Below are 13,888 nucleotides of genomic sequence, written 5' to 3' on the forward strand. Positions count from 1 at the left end.
ATCAAACGCTCACCCTGAGCTGCCGCGGCTGCCCTCCCCGGGGCGCGGGCGCCCTCTAGTGCCCGCTGGGCGCCCAGCAGCCCTCCGCCGTGCAAAGGGACCGCTCTGTCCAGGGAGCCGGCTAGACACGTGCCACGTGAGGGCCAGAGCGCTCAGCCGGCCCTCCCCGAAACACCACTCCAGGGGGATGGTGTCATCTGCCTGCAGAAATATCTTGGAACCATCTTCCAAATAGTTCTTCCACTTAGCTCTTGGATCTCACAGCTCTTTCTGAGTGGATTTTTAAAAAAGTATCTCGTTGAAGTCCCTTCTACTGCAGTTTAGCTCCTTCCTGAACGGAAAGATGGACACCATGTGGCCACCTCTCTCATTACTACCTCTTTATGCTCAGAGAGCTTGGCTAATTGAATTGTGGCCTTTCCCCCACGCCTCTGGGGTTCCTCCTCTCATGGCCATTTCCTTTCCAAATAGAGTGGAGACAGGACGAGAAGGAAAAGGAGGAAGGGAAATGTCTCAGCCTGGAGCCTTGGTCCGAGTTCCACAGAGAGGAAGGGTTGCTGTGTAACAGTGAGCCAGAGACCGGGGCCTGGGTTCCCTGAGATTGAGCTGGACCCCACAGCCTTGGTACCAGGAAAGCACGCTGCATCTTGACTGCTAAGGAGAGAGGCAGGAGTTGAGGGTAGGTGTGGTATTTGAGAGGAGGGCAAGAAGGCTAGCTCCATCTCTAACTGGTGTCAGAGAGATGGGGAGAGGCCAGTTCTAGAACTGCATGCCCTTTCAGGGCCACCTGGAAGATGCCTCCGGGAAACAGGTCATCGGAAAGCCCCTCATGGGCTCACAGCGCTGCTTCTGTTCCTTCACGAGGAGAGGACAGACGGTTCCTCCTAGAGATTCCAGGCCAGGAGAGCCTGTCTCTCTGTACTCTCTCATCCTGTTGCTCATTCTACACCAGGATATGTGGCATGGGGACAAAAAGGTCAGGAGAGGTCAAACCACTGTCTCAGTTAGGGCACCACGGATCAGGACGACGGGGCCTCCCTGCCACTAAATGTGGGTATTATCATTAATGTTTTGTCTCTAAGGCCCCATGCAGTGACTGGCATCCACAAGTGCTCAGTTAGTGATTGTTGAATTGACTTGAATCTCTCGCTTTCCTTAAATCCCCGTCTGACATACCATTGTTGAACTAACCTAAACATCTCTTGAACCTATTTATCGTTCTTCCGGTGGCTCTTGAGATGTGATTTCCAGATGCCTGCAGCGTTCCTCCTATGTGAGGTATAACGCTAAACTGTTCTCCCACGTTATAGTATTCATGAGTTGGTGAAAGTTCATAACCCTAATCTCACCCTTGGCTATTGTGATTTTTTTGTTTTTTATCGCGTCTGCTTTAGGCTTCTTTCCCAACCAGAGAGGCCTAACCTTTTCTGATCATCTTCACATGGCAGCTCTTCCTTTCAATGGCCCACGCCTCCTCCAGCTCCACTGAGACTTTATCAGTGCCAACAGCCAGGGTTCTAGGATCACATGACCCCAGGCTCTACCAAGGGCAGAGTAATAACACCTGTTTGCAGCCGGTGCACACGTCCCCAGTGACAGCATTCTGTTGGCCAGAGCAGTTGCTTGAGGAATGGGGCTCCCACTTTTGGTTCTAACTAGATACCCTAGGGCTTGTCATGCTGAAAGTCTGAATGATTCAGTTCTCCCTGAACACATGACTCCATTACTACCTTCCAGGTGTGTTGCTCTCAAGTACATTTTGGTCATCTGTGAATTTGACAGTGTCACTGTCAACTCTCAAATCTGTGATTTAGAAGACTTGATCAGTTATACTCACATCCCGACAGTATCTGTGAACCCCACCACTAATCTGAGAGTCCCCATCGACCTTATCCTTTTTTTATTTTTCCATGGCATTTTCCTTTCTGTGACAAATATTCCTCCCAATCCCACTTGTGTTGGTTTTTTAAAATTAAACTTCATCAACAGCATTTTAAGAACTCTAAACAAATCATAGCCTCTCTTGTTCCCGGTCACATGCTTATAAACTCTCTCAAAACTCTTTTCCAGCAAGGGGTACTTATCTTGCATGGGAACTGTGTGACTTCTCTCAGGTTGCCTGCTTAGCTTTCAGTCATTTGTTCTGCCCTCAGCCTAACAGAGAGACTCACTGTCTACAGTTTCAAGCTGCACCTGGTCCCCGACCCACGCCTTCACCGCCAGCATTCCACTTGCGAAGCACACAGAGCTGGGCCCGCTCCCACACAAGCCCTCCTTTCTGGGCAGTGTCTGACCAACCCCTCGGCCCCGTCTGCCCTGGCCTTCCTTCCATCTGCCGTCCCTTTCCTGTCCTCAGTCTTGCTCTGCTGCGAGCTTCAGCAAATCACACCCTTTCCCCCAGTGGTTCGCACACACAAACACACACACACTTTAGAGATCCTTGGCCTCCCTCTCTGGCTTCCTCAGGTCTTTCGACCTCTTCAGGAAGCCTCCCTTGGTTCCCGCTGTCAGACGGGACACAGCCCCACACCATGGCCGAGTAGCACCTAGCACATCGCAAAGCATGGCGTCCGGGGCTAGCCAAGGACCCGAGAACCACCTAGAAGTACAGTGCTTTCCTTTTACAGATGAGGAAACTGAGGCCCCGGAAGGGAAGGGCACTTGGCGAAGGTCAAGAAGCCACAGTGGCTCTTTAGGGACTAATTATACCAAAGCAAAGGAAAGCCTGGACTTCAGAAGTGGGTGTATTCCTCTGGCCACCAGCCTGTCCCCTCACGACCCCCCATCCACGACTGAAACATCTGTGAACGGCCAGGGTGGGCTGCTCATGTCCCTCCTTGCCATACCCATAAACACCTGCTGGCTTCCTGCATGACGTCACCCACCTCCTCGCTGTGTTCCATCATTTCTTTTAAGACACAACTCAAGGGCTCCTTCTTCCTAGACTAATTGCTCTGACTTTGTACTTGCCCCACTTGTGTCACCTTTCTCCATGGTCTACTCAGTTTGTACTGCGATATTTGTGCTTGATTATATAACACTCGTAATGGATATTTCAAGGATATGTGTTTTTGCCTCTCCAACGAAATTATATATAAGCTCCAAGAAAGGAGGAGAGATCATGCCATCTGTATTTTGTTTTGTACACCCATGATCACTGGCACAATAACTGGTACCTAGCTGGAATTCCAGAAAGAGTTCTCAGCAAATGGATAAATGGATCTGACACTAGTAGCAATTATAAGTTGCCGACTTTTGAGCCGGAGCAGAAAGGGACTGTCGTAGTTGTGTGTAGGTTCTGAAAGTCAGAGAGACTAGAAAAGATGTGAAGAAGGGCATGTCTAGGGGACCTCAAGGCTAGAGGGGGGTGGATGGAGGGGAGAGCTGGCAGAGGAGAGGCTGGGTGAGGGTCAGCGCCTGCCGGTGTATACGTGGCCCTGTTGCAGCGTGGACCCACTGACCCTGTGGTGGTGCCCAGAGCTCTGGGCTTAGTGGTCTTGTGCCTGGGAAGGCTGAAGTCCGACAGGGCCCCCGGCATGCTTTGCTCTCGGTGGGCCTTCGTTACTAATCACCCACGCCCTCTCTCCCCCTAGAGCCGAAGGATGAAGTGGAGGTGTCAGATGATGGTGAGTGCTGGCCCCCGTCCTCGGGAAGACTCGAGGGGTAGAGCGGGGGTGGGTGAGGGGTCTGATGACTCACACTCACCCCGACCCCCACCCTGCAGATGAAAAGGAGCCCGAGGTCGATTATCGGACCGTCGTGGTCAATACTGACCAGAAAGTGTCTGACTTCTATGACATCGAAGAGAGACTAGGATCGTAAGTGGAGTGGGAAGCACCCTTCCGGAGCCCAGGGTGAGGGTGGCGCAGGCCCCGAGGTTAAGTTCCCTGCTTCCTCTTCCTGTCCTTCCCTGGGTCCTGCCAACTCCCCAGACTGAGGTTCCTGCAGAACCGGGAGGGCTTGACCTGTTGGCACCCGTGAAAGCATCACCCGGCCAGGGCTCTCTTAGGAGCTGCTGTGCCCCGGGATCCCTCCGCAAGCTTGAGCAGGCCCGTCCCCCTCTGCAATCCACCCCTCACATAGGACATAACCCAGGGCAGCGGGTCTGGCCCGGCCCGTCCTTAGGATCCCTTCCCTTTGATCCGTGCTCGCCGTTCAGCAGTTCTAGCTCTAGTGCTTCAGGAGAACGCACCCCCTTGACATGTACCTCCTGTCATCACCCCTCGCTTTGTGAACTCAGGCCACAGTCTCTGCTGAGGCTCTTCCCTGGGCTGCAGAGACACCAGTGGACTCAGACCACAACCCTGGGCCCTCGGCACAGCCAGGCTGTGCCCACCAGCAGCAGCACCCAGGGCTGCCTGTCGCCCACTATCCCTGGAGGAGGAGGGGAGGTGGAAGAGAGAGGAATGGGGCTCAGCTCTTTATTTCCGGAGGGTTTCTGTCCAATAAAGGAGTGACACCAACCTCATCGCAGTCCTGAAGAACGAGGACCCTGCTCTGGGGCGGGAGTGGTGTCAGCGGAATGCCACCACTGCCATCCCTACAGTGGGAAGCAGGGGCCTTGCTAGGCTGTCTCCAGGCCCCCGGTACTGGAAAGGCGTGGAAGGAAGGCAACCACTCTGAAATTCCCGGTACCTGGGGAGGACTTCCCCAACCTGACGTCACGGGTCCTTTCGCGGGGGAAAGGGAAGGAAGTCTGTCGCCAAGATTGAGGCCTCAGCCCAAGGAGATGACAGTCCTGAAAGAACAGCAAGACTGGACAGGGTTAGGGCAGGGTTGGGGGGCCAGACCCGGGCTGACATTGACAAGTGATGGAGAGTAGGTTTACGGCATCCGCAGTGTGCTTCACTGACCTAGAGCAGGGACTGGCCGACTTCTTCTGTAAAGGGCCAGATGATGGATATTTAGGGTTTGTGGGCCATTTGGTTTATGCTGCAACGACTGCTTTGCTCCTGAAACCCAGAAGCAGCCACAGACAATCTGGGCACAAATGGGCATGGCGGTTTTCCAGTAAAACTTTATTTAGAAAAAGAGGGAGGCCAGATGGGTCCCACGGTCCATCACTTGCCAATCCCAGGTCAGTGGAAAGCTGGGCTAAATTGCTTTTTCTCTCCTCCTTTCATTCACAGTGGGAAATTTGGACAGGTCTTTCGACTTGTAGAGAAGAAAACTGGAAAAATCTGGGCAGGGAAATTCTTCAAGGCATATTCAGCAAAAGAGAAGGAGAACATCCGGCAGGAGATCAGCATCATGAACTGCCTCCACCACCCCAAGCTGGTCCAGTGTGTGGATGCCTTCGAAGAGAAAGCCAACATCGTCATGGTCCTGGAAATGTGAGTGTCCCGCCGCGGGGCGGCCCAGGATCCCCTTGTGGGACTCCCCCGCTGTCCCGCCACCACCCTCCGCCCCGAGATGGAGAGCACTGTGGGCCAGGGTGTGATGTGCACGACACTCGGCAGCCCGTATGGCCGGGTGCTGACCACTGGGGACAGTCCATCTGTGCACGGTGCCGGCCCTGACCCACTGCCCACCAGCCCCCTCTGCTCATCTCCAGAACACACTGGCAGGCCTTTGAGGACCCCTGCCCCCTTCTCGCCCTCACCTCCCTGTGAAAGGCTCAGGGCTACCCCTCGGCTCCTTGGTTTCATTCAGGGCATTCTGACCTAGAGTGGCTTTAGAGCAGAAGAGGGGGGACAGGGCAGCTTCCCAACCGGCCTGTGAGAGAGAAGGGGGCCCAGGGCTGGGAGCTCAGAATGCAGGAGTGTAAGCCTCGCTCCCGTCCTCCTGCTCTGCTCTGTGTGCCCCTGGTCCACGCTGGTTTGTTCTCTCTTGAACTCTCACTCACCAAAGAGTAGCGCTTTCTGAGCTGGGCTGTACAGAGGCAGGGGGAGGACCAGATGACATCCAGCCAAAGCTTTCCTGGACTCCATTGTTTCTTTGAGTCCCAGTCCTTCACCTCTCTCCCCTCTGAGTGCTGGTCTGAATGTGCACAAACACACACACACACACACACACACACACACACACACACATGCTCCATAGTGTGGTTTTTTTTTGTTTTTTTTTGTTTTGCGATACACGGGCCTCTCACTGTTGTGGCCTCTCCCGTTGCGGAGCACAGCCTCCGGACGCGCAGGCTCAGCGGCCATGGCTCACAGGCCCAGCCGCTCCACACCATGTGGGATCTTCCCGGACCAGGGCACGAACCCGCGTCCCCTCCATCGGCAGGCGGACTCTCAACCACTGCCCCACCAGGGAAGCCCAATGTGTATTTTTTAATCATTTCTTTTCCTTTTTTAATCTGAATTTTAAAAGTATATGATACAATCATATAAAAAAATACAAGAGAATACACAATGAGAAGTCCCATTCCTACCCCTGTCTCCCATCTACCCTGTTCCTACCCTGCCTCAGCACCACCGGTAACCAATTTTGTTGGTTTTGTCTGTGTCCTTCCAAAGTTTCTTTATGAAAATGCAAGCATATATTATTTATATTATTCATATATGAATATATATATGTATGTATGTATGTATGTATATATACACATACTTCCCACCTTTTAACCCAAAGACAAGTTTCACTCAATATTCTATACTTGGCTTCTTTCCATTCAACAGTGTATCTTGGAGAGAGGCCCACATCAGTAGCCAGGGGGCTTCCTCACTCTCCCTGCTCCCTGGGATCTCAGCGCATGCATAGACCACAGGTTATTCGTCTTCTTTTGATAGGGTTTTGGATGGTTTCCAGGCTTTGGCTTTTGCAAAAAGGCAGTGTCTCTAACCTTGTACATATAGCTTTACACTCATGCCTGTGTACATCTGTAGGGTAAACTCCCAGAAGTGTGGGAGTGCTGGATCAAAGGGGATGTGCGTTTGAAAGCTTTAGCAATACTCTGAAATTGCCTGCAGCATCCTTGAACTGCTCATCCCGAGCTTCAGGGATCTCAGTCCTTCGGAGAGGGCTGTGTCAACATCTCGGTGTTCCTTCCTGGGAAAGGTGAAGCCAGTGAGGCATCCCCAGTTTGAGAAGTGACTCCTCTCATTCCGTGAACCTTTGCTGTGTTTCCTTTCAGTTTGTGTTCCTCAGGAAAGGCAGTCGTGGTTAAGAGACAGACTTGAGTCAGAAACCTCACTTCAATCCCTGCTCTGCCTCTTGTTGACGACCTTGAATAAGTTGCCCAACTGTGCCAATCATTAGTTTTATTATCTGTAAAAGGAGGCTATAAACCATCTCGTGTACAATGTGGGGATTAGATGGAATAACGTGTGTCAGGCACAGGCTGTATAATTGCGAGTTATTCTTAGGAGTATGATGCATTGACTTTTTCTATATCCTGGTCTTTTTTTCACTTAAAATTATTTTGTGAGCACTTTAACACCCAACTGGTTTGTGGAACAAATCCTACTATTCAGGAAACCTGGGGTCAGCTTCTATTACTGTCGAGCTGTGATTTTGTAATTATTAAATCCTTTCAGCGAGGAGAGATATTTGGATTATACTCCCTTTTGGTTCTAAAATTCTGCAGCTCTGTGGAACTTGTACACAGATTCAAAGAAAATCTTCCTTCGTCTCTTAGAATCAGTTTTCAGCCCCGAATTCAAACTTCCCTCCCCACTTCTAGGAAAGATTTAGCCCATGTCCATGGCCTCACTCATTATACCCTCACAATAGCCCTGTGGGCTGCAGCCTTTCACATTTATTGTAGAACAGGTTGCTTGGTCCAGGCAGCGTGGGCGTGTGGGGACATGTGAAGAAATGTCTTATCTTTGGAACTTAAACCTTGAGCAAGCTCGTGAGAAGGTGCAGGAGCGGGTAGGAGGCAACCAAGCCTGGGTGAGGCTGGGCAGCAGAACCAGTGGGCAGAATACCATACTTAGCTTGGAATTGGGAGTTGGCAAGCTGGATGGAAAATGTTGGGAGAAAACGGACGAGGGCTTCAGCTGGTCTGGCTTTCATCCCTCCACCCCACGCCTCCCCCGTGGACAGGAGTGAGTCTTACATTCACAGATGCCAGCTGATTCTCCTGCACTTGGGGTAAGGAGCTTGCCCCTTGATAGGAACTCGACCAGAGAAGAAGGAGCAGGTTCATACTCAATCTGTACTTCCCTTCCAGCTTAAACAGACCTGGCCACTGAGAAGGCAAAGGCTGGCTTTCAGCTGTACGATTTGCTCTTCTCCTTGTTCGGTGGAGAAACTGAGATTAAGAGAAGGACAATCCCTGGTGATACAGAAAAATGAAAATGTATTGCAGGGCCCCAGGCTTCAGATCAGCCGCCTCAGATACAGTGAGAGCCCAGAATTAATGTGTCTTCAGCCTTTCTGACCTCCGATTATGAGACAGGCCCCTATCGTTGTAGCAGTGTTGCTCTGATACAGGAGTTCCTTCAGGCTCCGGGCCTGGAGTCAGGGCTGGTCCTTTTGGGACATTCCAAGGGCTGGTGGGCCCCTGAGCACTGAAGCAGATGTGCAGCTTAAGCTGAGTCATCCATCCATTGCCCATCTCACCTTCATGCTGCCATTGGCAAAACTGATCAACGAATAAGCAGCTAGCTGGCATGAGACAAGGAGGAGAGGGTCTGGGTTTGGAGCCCCGTGAAGTGTCGTCCTTCTGGCTGCCAGTGAGCGCTGGCCAATGTCTACAGTTGGGGGATAAATTTGATCCCTTGCAATAAGGTAGGTTTTCACTCATTCATTCACTCACTCATCACTGTTAATTTATTAAGCACACATTTCCTCCGCCCAGTCTTGGCCCATGGCTTTATCCCATCTCTGTGGGTGGCAGCTTCTTTCCACCCACAGTCTTGAGCGTTTTGAAAAGAAACCTATATAGAACTGTTTATGTAACCCCTTCCATCCTTGAAAATGGACCACAAGGACAGTTTTCAAAATACATCAACTAAATTTGAATAGGTTTGAACCTATATTTGCACCTCTACTGAATAGGTTACCTCTAGAAATGCAGCAGTAATTATCTCCACGGCTCAGATTTCCACCACTCATTGCCTCAGACGTTCCCAAGGACACTGCAAAAAATGGTTTCTTGCTTTTTCAGAATATTTTAAATTTAAAACCAAACATTTTGGGGTACCTTGTCTGTGCCAGATATTGCCAGGTAAAAACAAGGGTCTAGAGATGAGCCGTACCTTTTCCAGACATGTTCACAAACAACTTTAAGACAAGGCAGACTTGATGGGGAAAGTGCAGAGATGAGAGTGTGGGAACCCAGGGAGGGAAAGATCATATGATGAAATGGGGAGTGATTTCTCGGAGGACATGAATTTCAGCTGGCTTCCCAGGGGTGGTAACTGAGTAAGCCAATATTTCTCAAACTTGTCTGATTTTAACAATGACCTGGGGTACTCATTAAAAATATGGATCACAACCCTTCCAAGATTTTCTAAATCAGAATCTTCAGGGGAGAAGCTTGGGAGTCTGTATTTTCAACAAGAGCCCCCACTGGTTCTTTAAAAAGGAAAAAAAAAAAAAGATAATTAACATTATTGAGCACTTACTATATGCCAGGCACTTTTCTAAGCACTTTACCTGTATTAATTCACTCAATCTTCACAGCAACCCTGTGAGATAGTGCTGTTTTTATCTGCATCTTACAGATGAGGAAATTGGGGCTCAGAGATGTTAAGAATGGCCTGAAACCTAGGAACCTAAGAACGGAGATTAGAGTTTGACCTAGAGCCCGGGTGGCGGGCAACAGAAATGAAGGGCTTGAGGACAGAGGCGCCACCTGCTGGCCACACAAGGACCTCCTTCTCGGTTGGTTCTAAAGCGTTGGTTCCAGCGCCCCGCAGCGGCCACTGGCACAGACTGACCTTTCCTGCTCAGCCCTCCCAGAGGTCTTTGTCCTGTGGTGATGGAAACCCACAGAGGCTTCCGTGTGCTGGGCCCCATGGTGCGTCCTTGTCTTGTCTCTCCCTCAGGGGTCAGTAACAAGATCCACTTGGCCCGCAGCAGGTTGTCAGATGATAATTAATATGTGCTGAGCACCCACTGTGTGTCAGACATGACGCTTCACAAAAGTTCCTTCATTCCTAACTACTGTGATGGAGGGACAGATGAGGAAACTGGGGCTCAGAAAGGTTAAGTAACTTGCCCAAGCCACAGAGACGGGATTCAAACTCGGCTCTTTCCCATCTTTGTGATGACTCCCTTAGAAGAGGGAAGCCCCTTGGAAGAGGACAGGCTCCGAAGGAAGCCCACTCAACCTTGTTCAGCTGGTGGATCACAGGCCATTGTAAAAAAAGAACTTACTGACGTCTGGATGCTGCATAAGTTACCAAGGGGATGCTTTAAGGTTTCTGAGCAGCGAGCAAGGAAGGTGGGTTTGGAAGGCCGGGAGAGGGGAACAGAGAGGCCCCATGTGACTCAGAATTTGCACTGAAGGGAAATAGGCTGGCTGGCCAATCCTTAGAAAAGACGCCCACTGCAGGCCCCAGAACCACCATGGCCAGGATCCAGAGTCTATCCAGGCAGGAAGGATGTACTAACCTCCCAGCCTGGGCCAGGGAGCAGGGGAGGCAAGTTAGTTATGGCTGGAAGGAGTAAACTGATGTTATAGGCCTAGCCAGAGGAAGCAAATCGATCCCAACTGTAAGCATAATAGGTTACAGCCAAAGACTTTTACAAAATGTGCTGGTGCTCTGTATTATTGAAGATATTTCTCTGCTTCTGGCTATGCAAAACAAATGCTTATGGGTACTTTGAGTTTTTAAACTTCAATTCTTTATGACCAGAAGACATGGCTGGAGAACAGGATAATCCCTTACATCTATAGTCATTTGGGGGAAAGAGGTTGCCTGGCAGTTACCCTTTTTGCTTAGGAGATCATTCTAGATCTCTCAGTTCATGGCCACCTCTGAGACTACCTAGTAGATGCTTCCCTGAACCCCTCCAAAGCTTAGTGGGCACAGGCGGTATCCCCCAAGCAGGAAACCAGGAGGACCGGGCCGTCCTCACACAGTGGAAGACTGGGACCGACATAACGGGGCAGTGGTCTGGGACTCAGGAAGCTGCAGAAAATGCCTGGCACCCCCATACACTGGGCTTTCCTGGCCGTGACCCCTTCCCCCAGCCTGCCCTGGCCAGGCTTCCTGCCAGCCAGGCTCCCTGCTCCTGTGGTCTGAGCACCCCCTCTGTCCCCGCAGCGTGTCCGGGGGTGAGCTGTTCGAGCGCATCATCGATGAGGACTTTGAGCTGACCGAGCGGGAGTGCATCAAGTACATGAGGCAGATCTCGGAGGGGGTGGAGTACATCCACAAGCAGGGCATTGTCCATCTGGACCTCAAGCCCGAGAACATCATGTGTGTCAACAAGACAGGCACCAGGATCAAGCTCATCGACTTCGGTCTGGCCAGGAGGTTGGGTAAGGCCGAGCCACCTTTCCTGTTGTCACCAACACGTCATGGCAGTGGCCATGGCTGTGTGTGTTCCAGGCACTGTATTAGACACAACAGTATTAAAGGGGATGCCCTGGATTGGAGCTGAGATCACAGACCGTGGAGACTGCCCCCCCCCACTTACTAGCTGTGGGAACCTATGTCTCAAATTTCTTATCTGTAAATTGGGGTAACAGTAGGACTCACCTCATAGAGCTGTTATGGGCTCACTGAGTTAATATAGGTAGAGAGGGATAAGAGCAGTGCCTTGCACATGGTAAGCACTTTGTAGGTGTTTTCATTTGTTTTATCATTATTTTTTTCACTCTGGTGCCTTCAGCAGCAGAACATTTTGCTGATGGTGCTTCCTCACTTTTGCACCCTACTGTACAGTTTCCAGAGCACTTTCACCTACTTTCTCTCATCTGATTCTCACAGCAACGCTTGGAGGCAGGCAGGGCAGATTTTATGAGCCTCAATTTGTAGACCAGGAAACCGAGGTTCACAGTAGCTTTGCCCAGCAAGTCCCACGATGAGCTGGGGTGGAATGAGGACCTGGGGCCTAGTCCAGGGCTCTCTGAAGCAACACTGCTGTTCCTGCCCTTTCAGGAGGCAGGGCACGTTAGGGGAAGGCACTCAGGGCCTGAGTACCCAACCCAAGAGTCATTTTGGTGGGTGATGGTCCTCTGTGGCTCAGAGGCACCACCTCAGGGTTATGGTTTTTCCCAACTAACCTCCCAGCAGCTCCTGGGAAGAGAGATGTGACACTAGATGTGGAGAGGTGGGTGGGGCAGGGGAGGAACATGGCTCAGGAGTCAGACCCCCTGGGTTAGGTCCTGAGCACCATTTACTGGGAGGCAGGGTTGGGGGGGAGTCACTCCCTGGGCCTCCCTTTTCTCCTTGGGAGATGGGGGTCATCCTCCTTGGCCAGAGCATTAAATAGGAAAGTCCTCGTAAAGCAGGCAGCAGGGTACAAATGACAGACTGAATGGTAGAGATTATTTTCAAGCACAAGTCACCACCCCTGTCTCAGGGAACTCATGGGAGAGACAGACACGTGGAGAGCCATTCCATCCGGGGCAGGGCGGTTCCACTGGTGTGTCCATGCCCTTGTTCCACGAGGAGGCTGTTGTCCCTGTGCCGTCCTGCAGGGGGAGAGCCGCTGAAGGCCGGCCTCGCCTGTGTCCCTCCCAGGCATCTGCTGACCTCGGGTTGGCTTAGGGACGTTCTGGCGATTGATCCCTCTCCATCCTGGTTGCAGAGAATGCGGGCTCTCTGAAGGTCCTCTTTGGCACCCCAGAGTTCGTCGCACCGGAAGTGATCAACTACGAGCCCATTGGCTACGCCACAGACATGTGGAGCATCGGGGTCATCTGCTACATCCTGTGAGTCCTGGGGCGCACGGCGGGAGGGTCCCCAGGCTGCCCTGCTGTTGACGGGACCAGGGCGGGTCCTGATGGGGAGCCCGCCTAGAGTCAGGAGGGCGGTAGGCTCCCAACCCCCTCCTCGCTGGCCTGCCTGGCTTCTGTGCTCCTGGTGATGTCCACAGCCCACGTCACACTTCTGCAGGAGCGTCTAGCTCTACACAGCAAGAGCCCAGTTCTGGGCCCCTCACCATCCTTGATGCTGGCCACCTAGGGGCCTTTGGTCAGGAGGACAGGAACGTGGCTGGTGCCATGGCATTTACCTTCATGTGCGTACATGGGTCCATAGAGAAGCAGGGAGAGAGGCCAGGTGTACATCTGCTGTGGGTGTCATCGTCATCTTCAGAGGACCGCACCCCATCCTCACGGCAGAGGGACCCCAAATTCCAGCCTCATCTCTGCATCCAGTATACAGACTAATTAATAAGCACTTTTGATGATAGAGCTTTTAGTGGGACCCATAGACAACAGAAAGCTACTGTGTAGTCATTAGAATTGGGAAATTAGGTGGAAAATAGGAAGCCATTCCGTTAAAAAATGCTGGAGAAAAGAGGGAAGGCCAGTAATCTAGACCAGTGCTTCACAGGCAGTAATATGAAGGAATCACCTGGGCTGCTTAGATTAGAAGTTCTGATTCAGAAGCTCCAGGGGACCTGAGAATCCACATTCCTAACAGGCGCTGGTTGCTGGTGGTGCTGGTCTGAAGACAGCCCTTTGAGTACCAGGCCCTAGAGCACACCCTCGTGTTGGGATTTGACCGCTTTAGTCTCTGAAGCCCGAGGCTGCAAGCAGGCACTAGCCTTAGTGGCACCCCTGAGTTTGTGTGGCATCACACAGTTATGGGATGGTCTCCCCGAAAATGCAGATATGCATGTAGTCATTTTGTAAAAAAGTTTTTGTTGTTAAAGCAAAAGGACAAATTAAACATTTTCACAGAAAATGTGAATATTGACCTCTAAGAATACTTTCTTAGATCCATGGGGTCTTCAGACCCCAGTGTGAGAAATGACTTTAGGTGACTCTACTGCACAGCCAGGTTTAGGAACCACTGTTACAAAAGCCTTAGCAGAA

The 13,888-nt window shown here is 51.5% G+C and overlaps 1 protein-coding gene across 10 annotated transcripts in view; it reads left to right on the forward strand.

The window, feature by feature from the left end:
* Window positions 1-13,888, forward strand: part of MYLK (myosin light chain kinase) — a 268,618-nt gene that overhangs the window by 233,706 nt on the left and 21,024 nt on the right. For 9 of the 10 annotated variants that reach the window (XM_079922579.1, XM_079922587.1, XM_079922588.1 and 6 more), the window contains 5 exons: window positions 3,594-3,626; window positions 3,725-3,818; window positions 5,130-5,333; window positions 11,163-11,380; window positions 12,655-12,778. In XM_079922579.1, the coding sequence (XP_079778705.1) occupies window positions 3,594-3,626; window positions 3,725-3,818; window positions 5,130-5,333; window positions 11,163-11,380; window positions 12,655-12,778 (673 nt within the window). Of the gene's footprint in view, window positions 1-3,593; window positions 3,627-3,724; window positions 3,819-5,129; window positions 5,334-6,766; window positions 8,038-11,162; window positions 11,381-12,654; window positions 12,779-13,888 lie in introns of those variants that run through there. The other variant, XM_079922580.1, reaches the window with a different exon arrangement.

The sequence above is a fragment of the Stenella coeruleoalba genome, assembly GCF_951394435.1.
Source record: "Stenella coeruleoalba genome assembly, chromosome: 5".
NCBI lineage: Eukaryota > Metazoa > Chordata > Mammalia > Artiodactyla > Delphinidae > Stenella > Stenella coeruleoalba.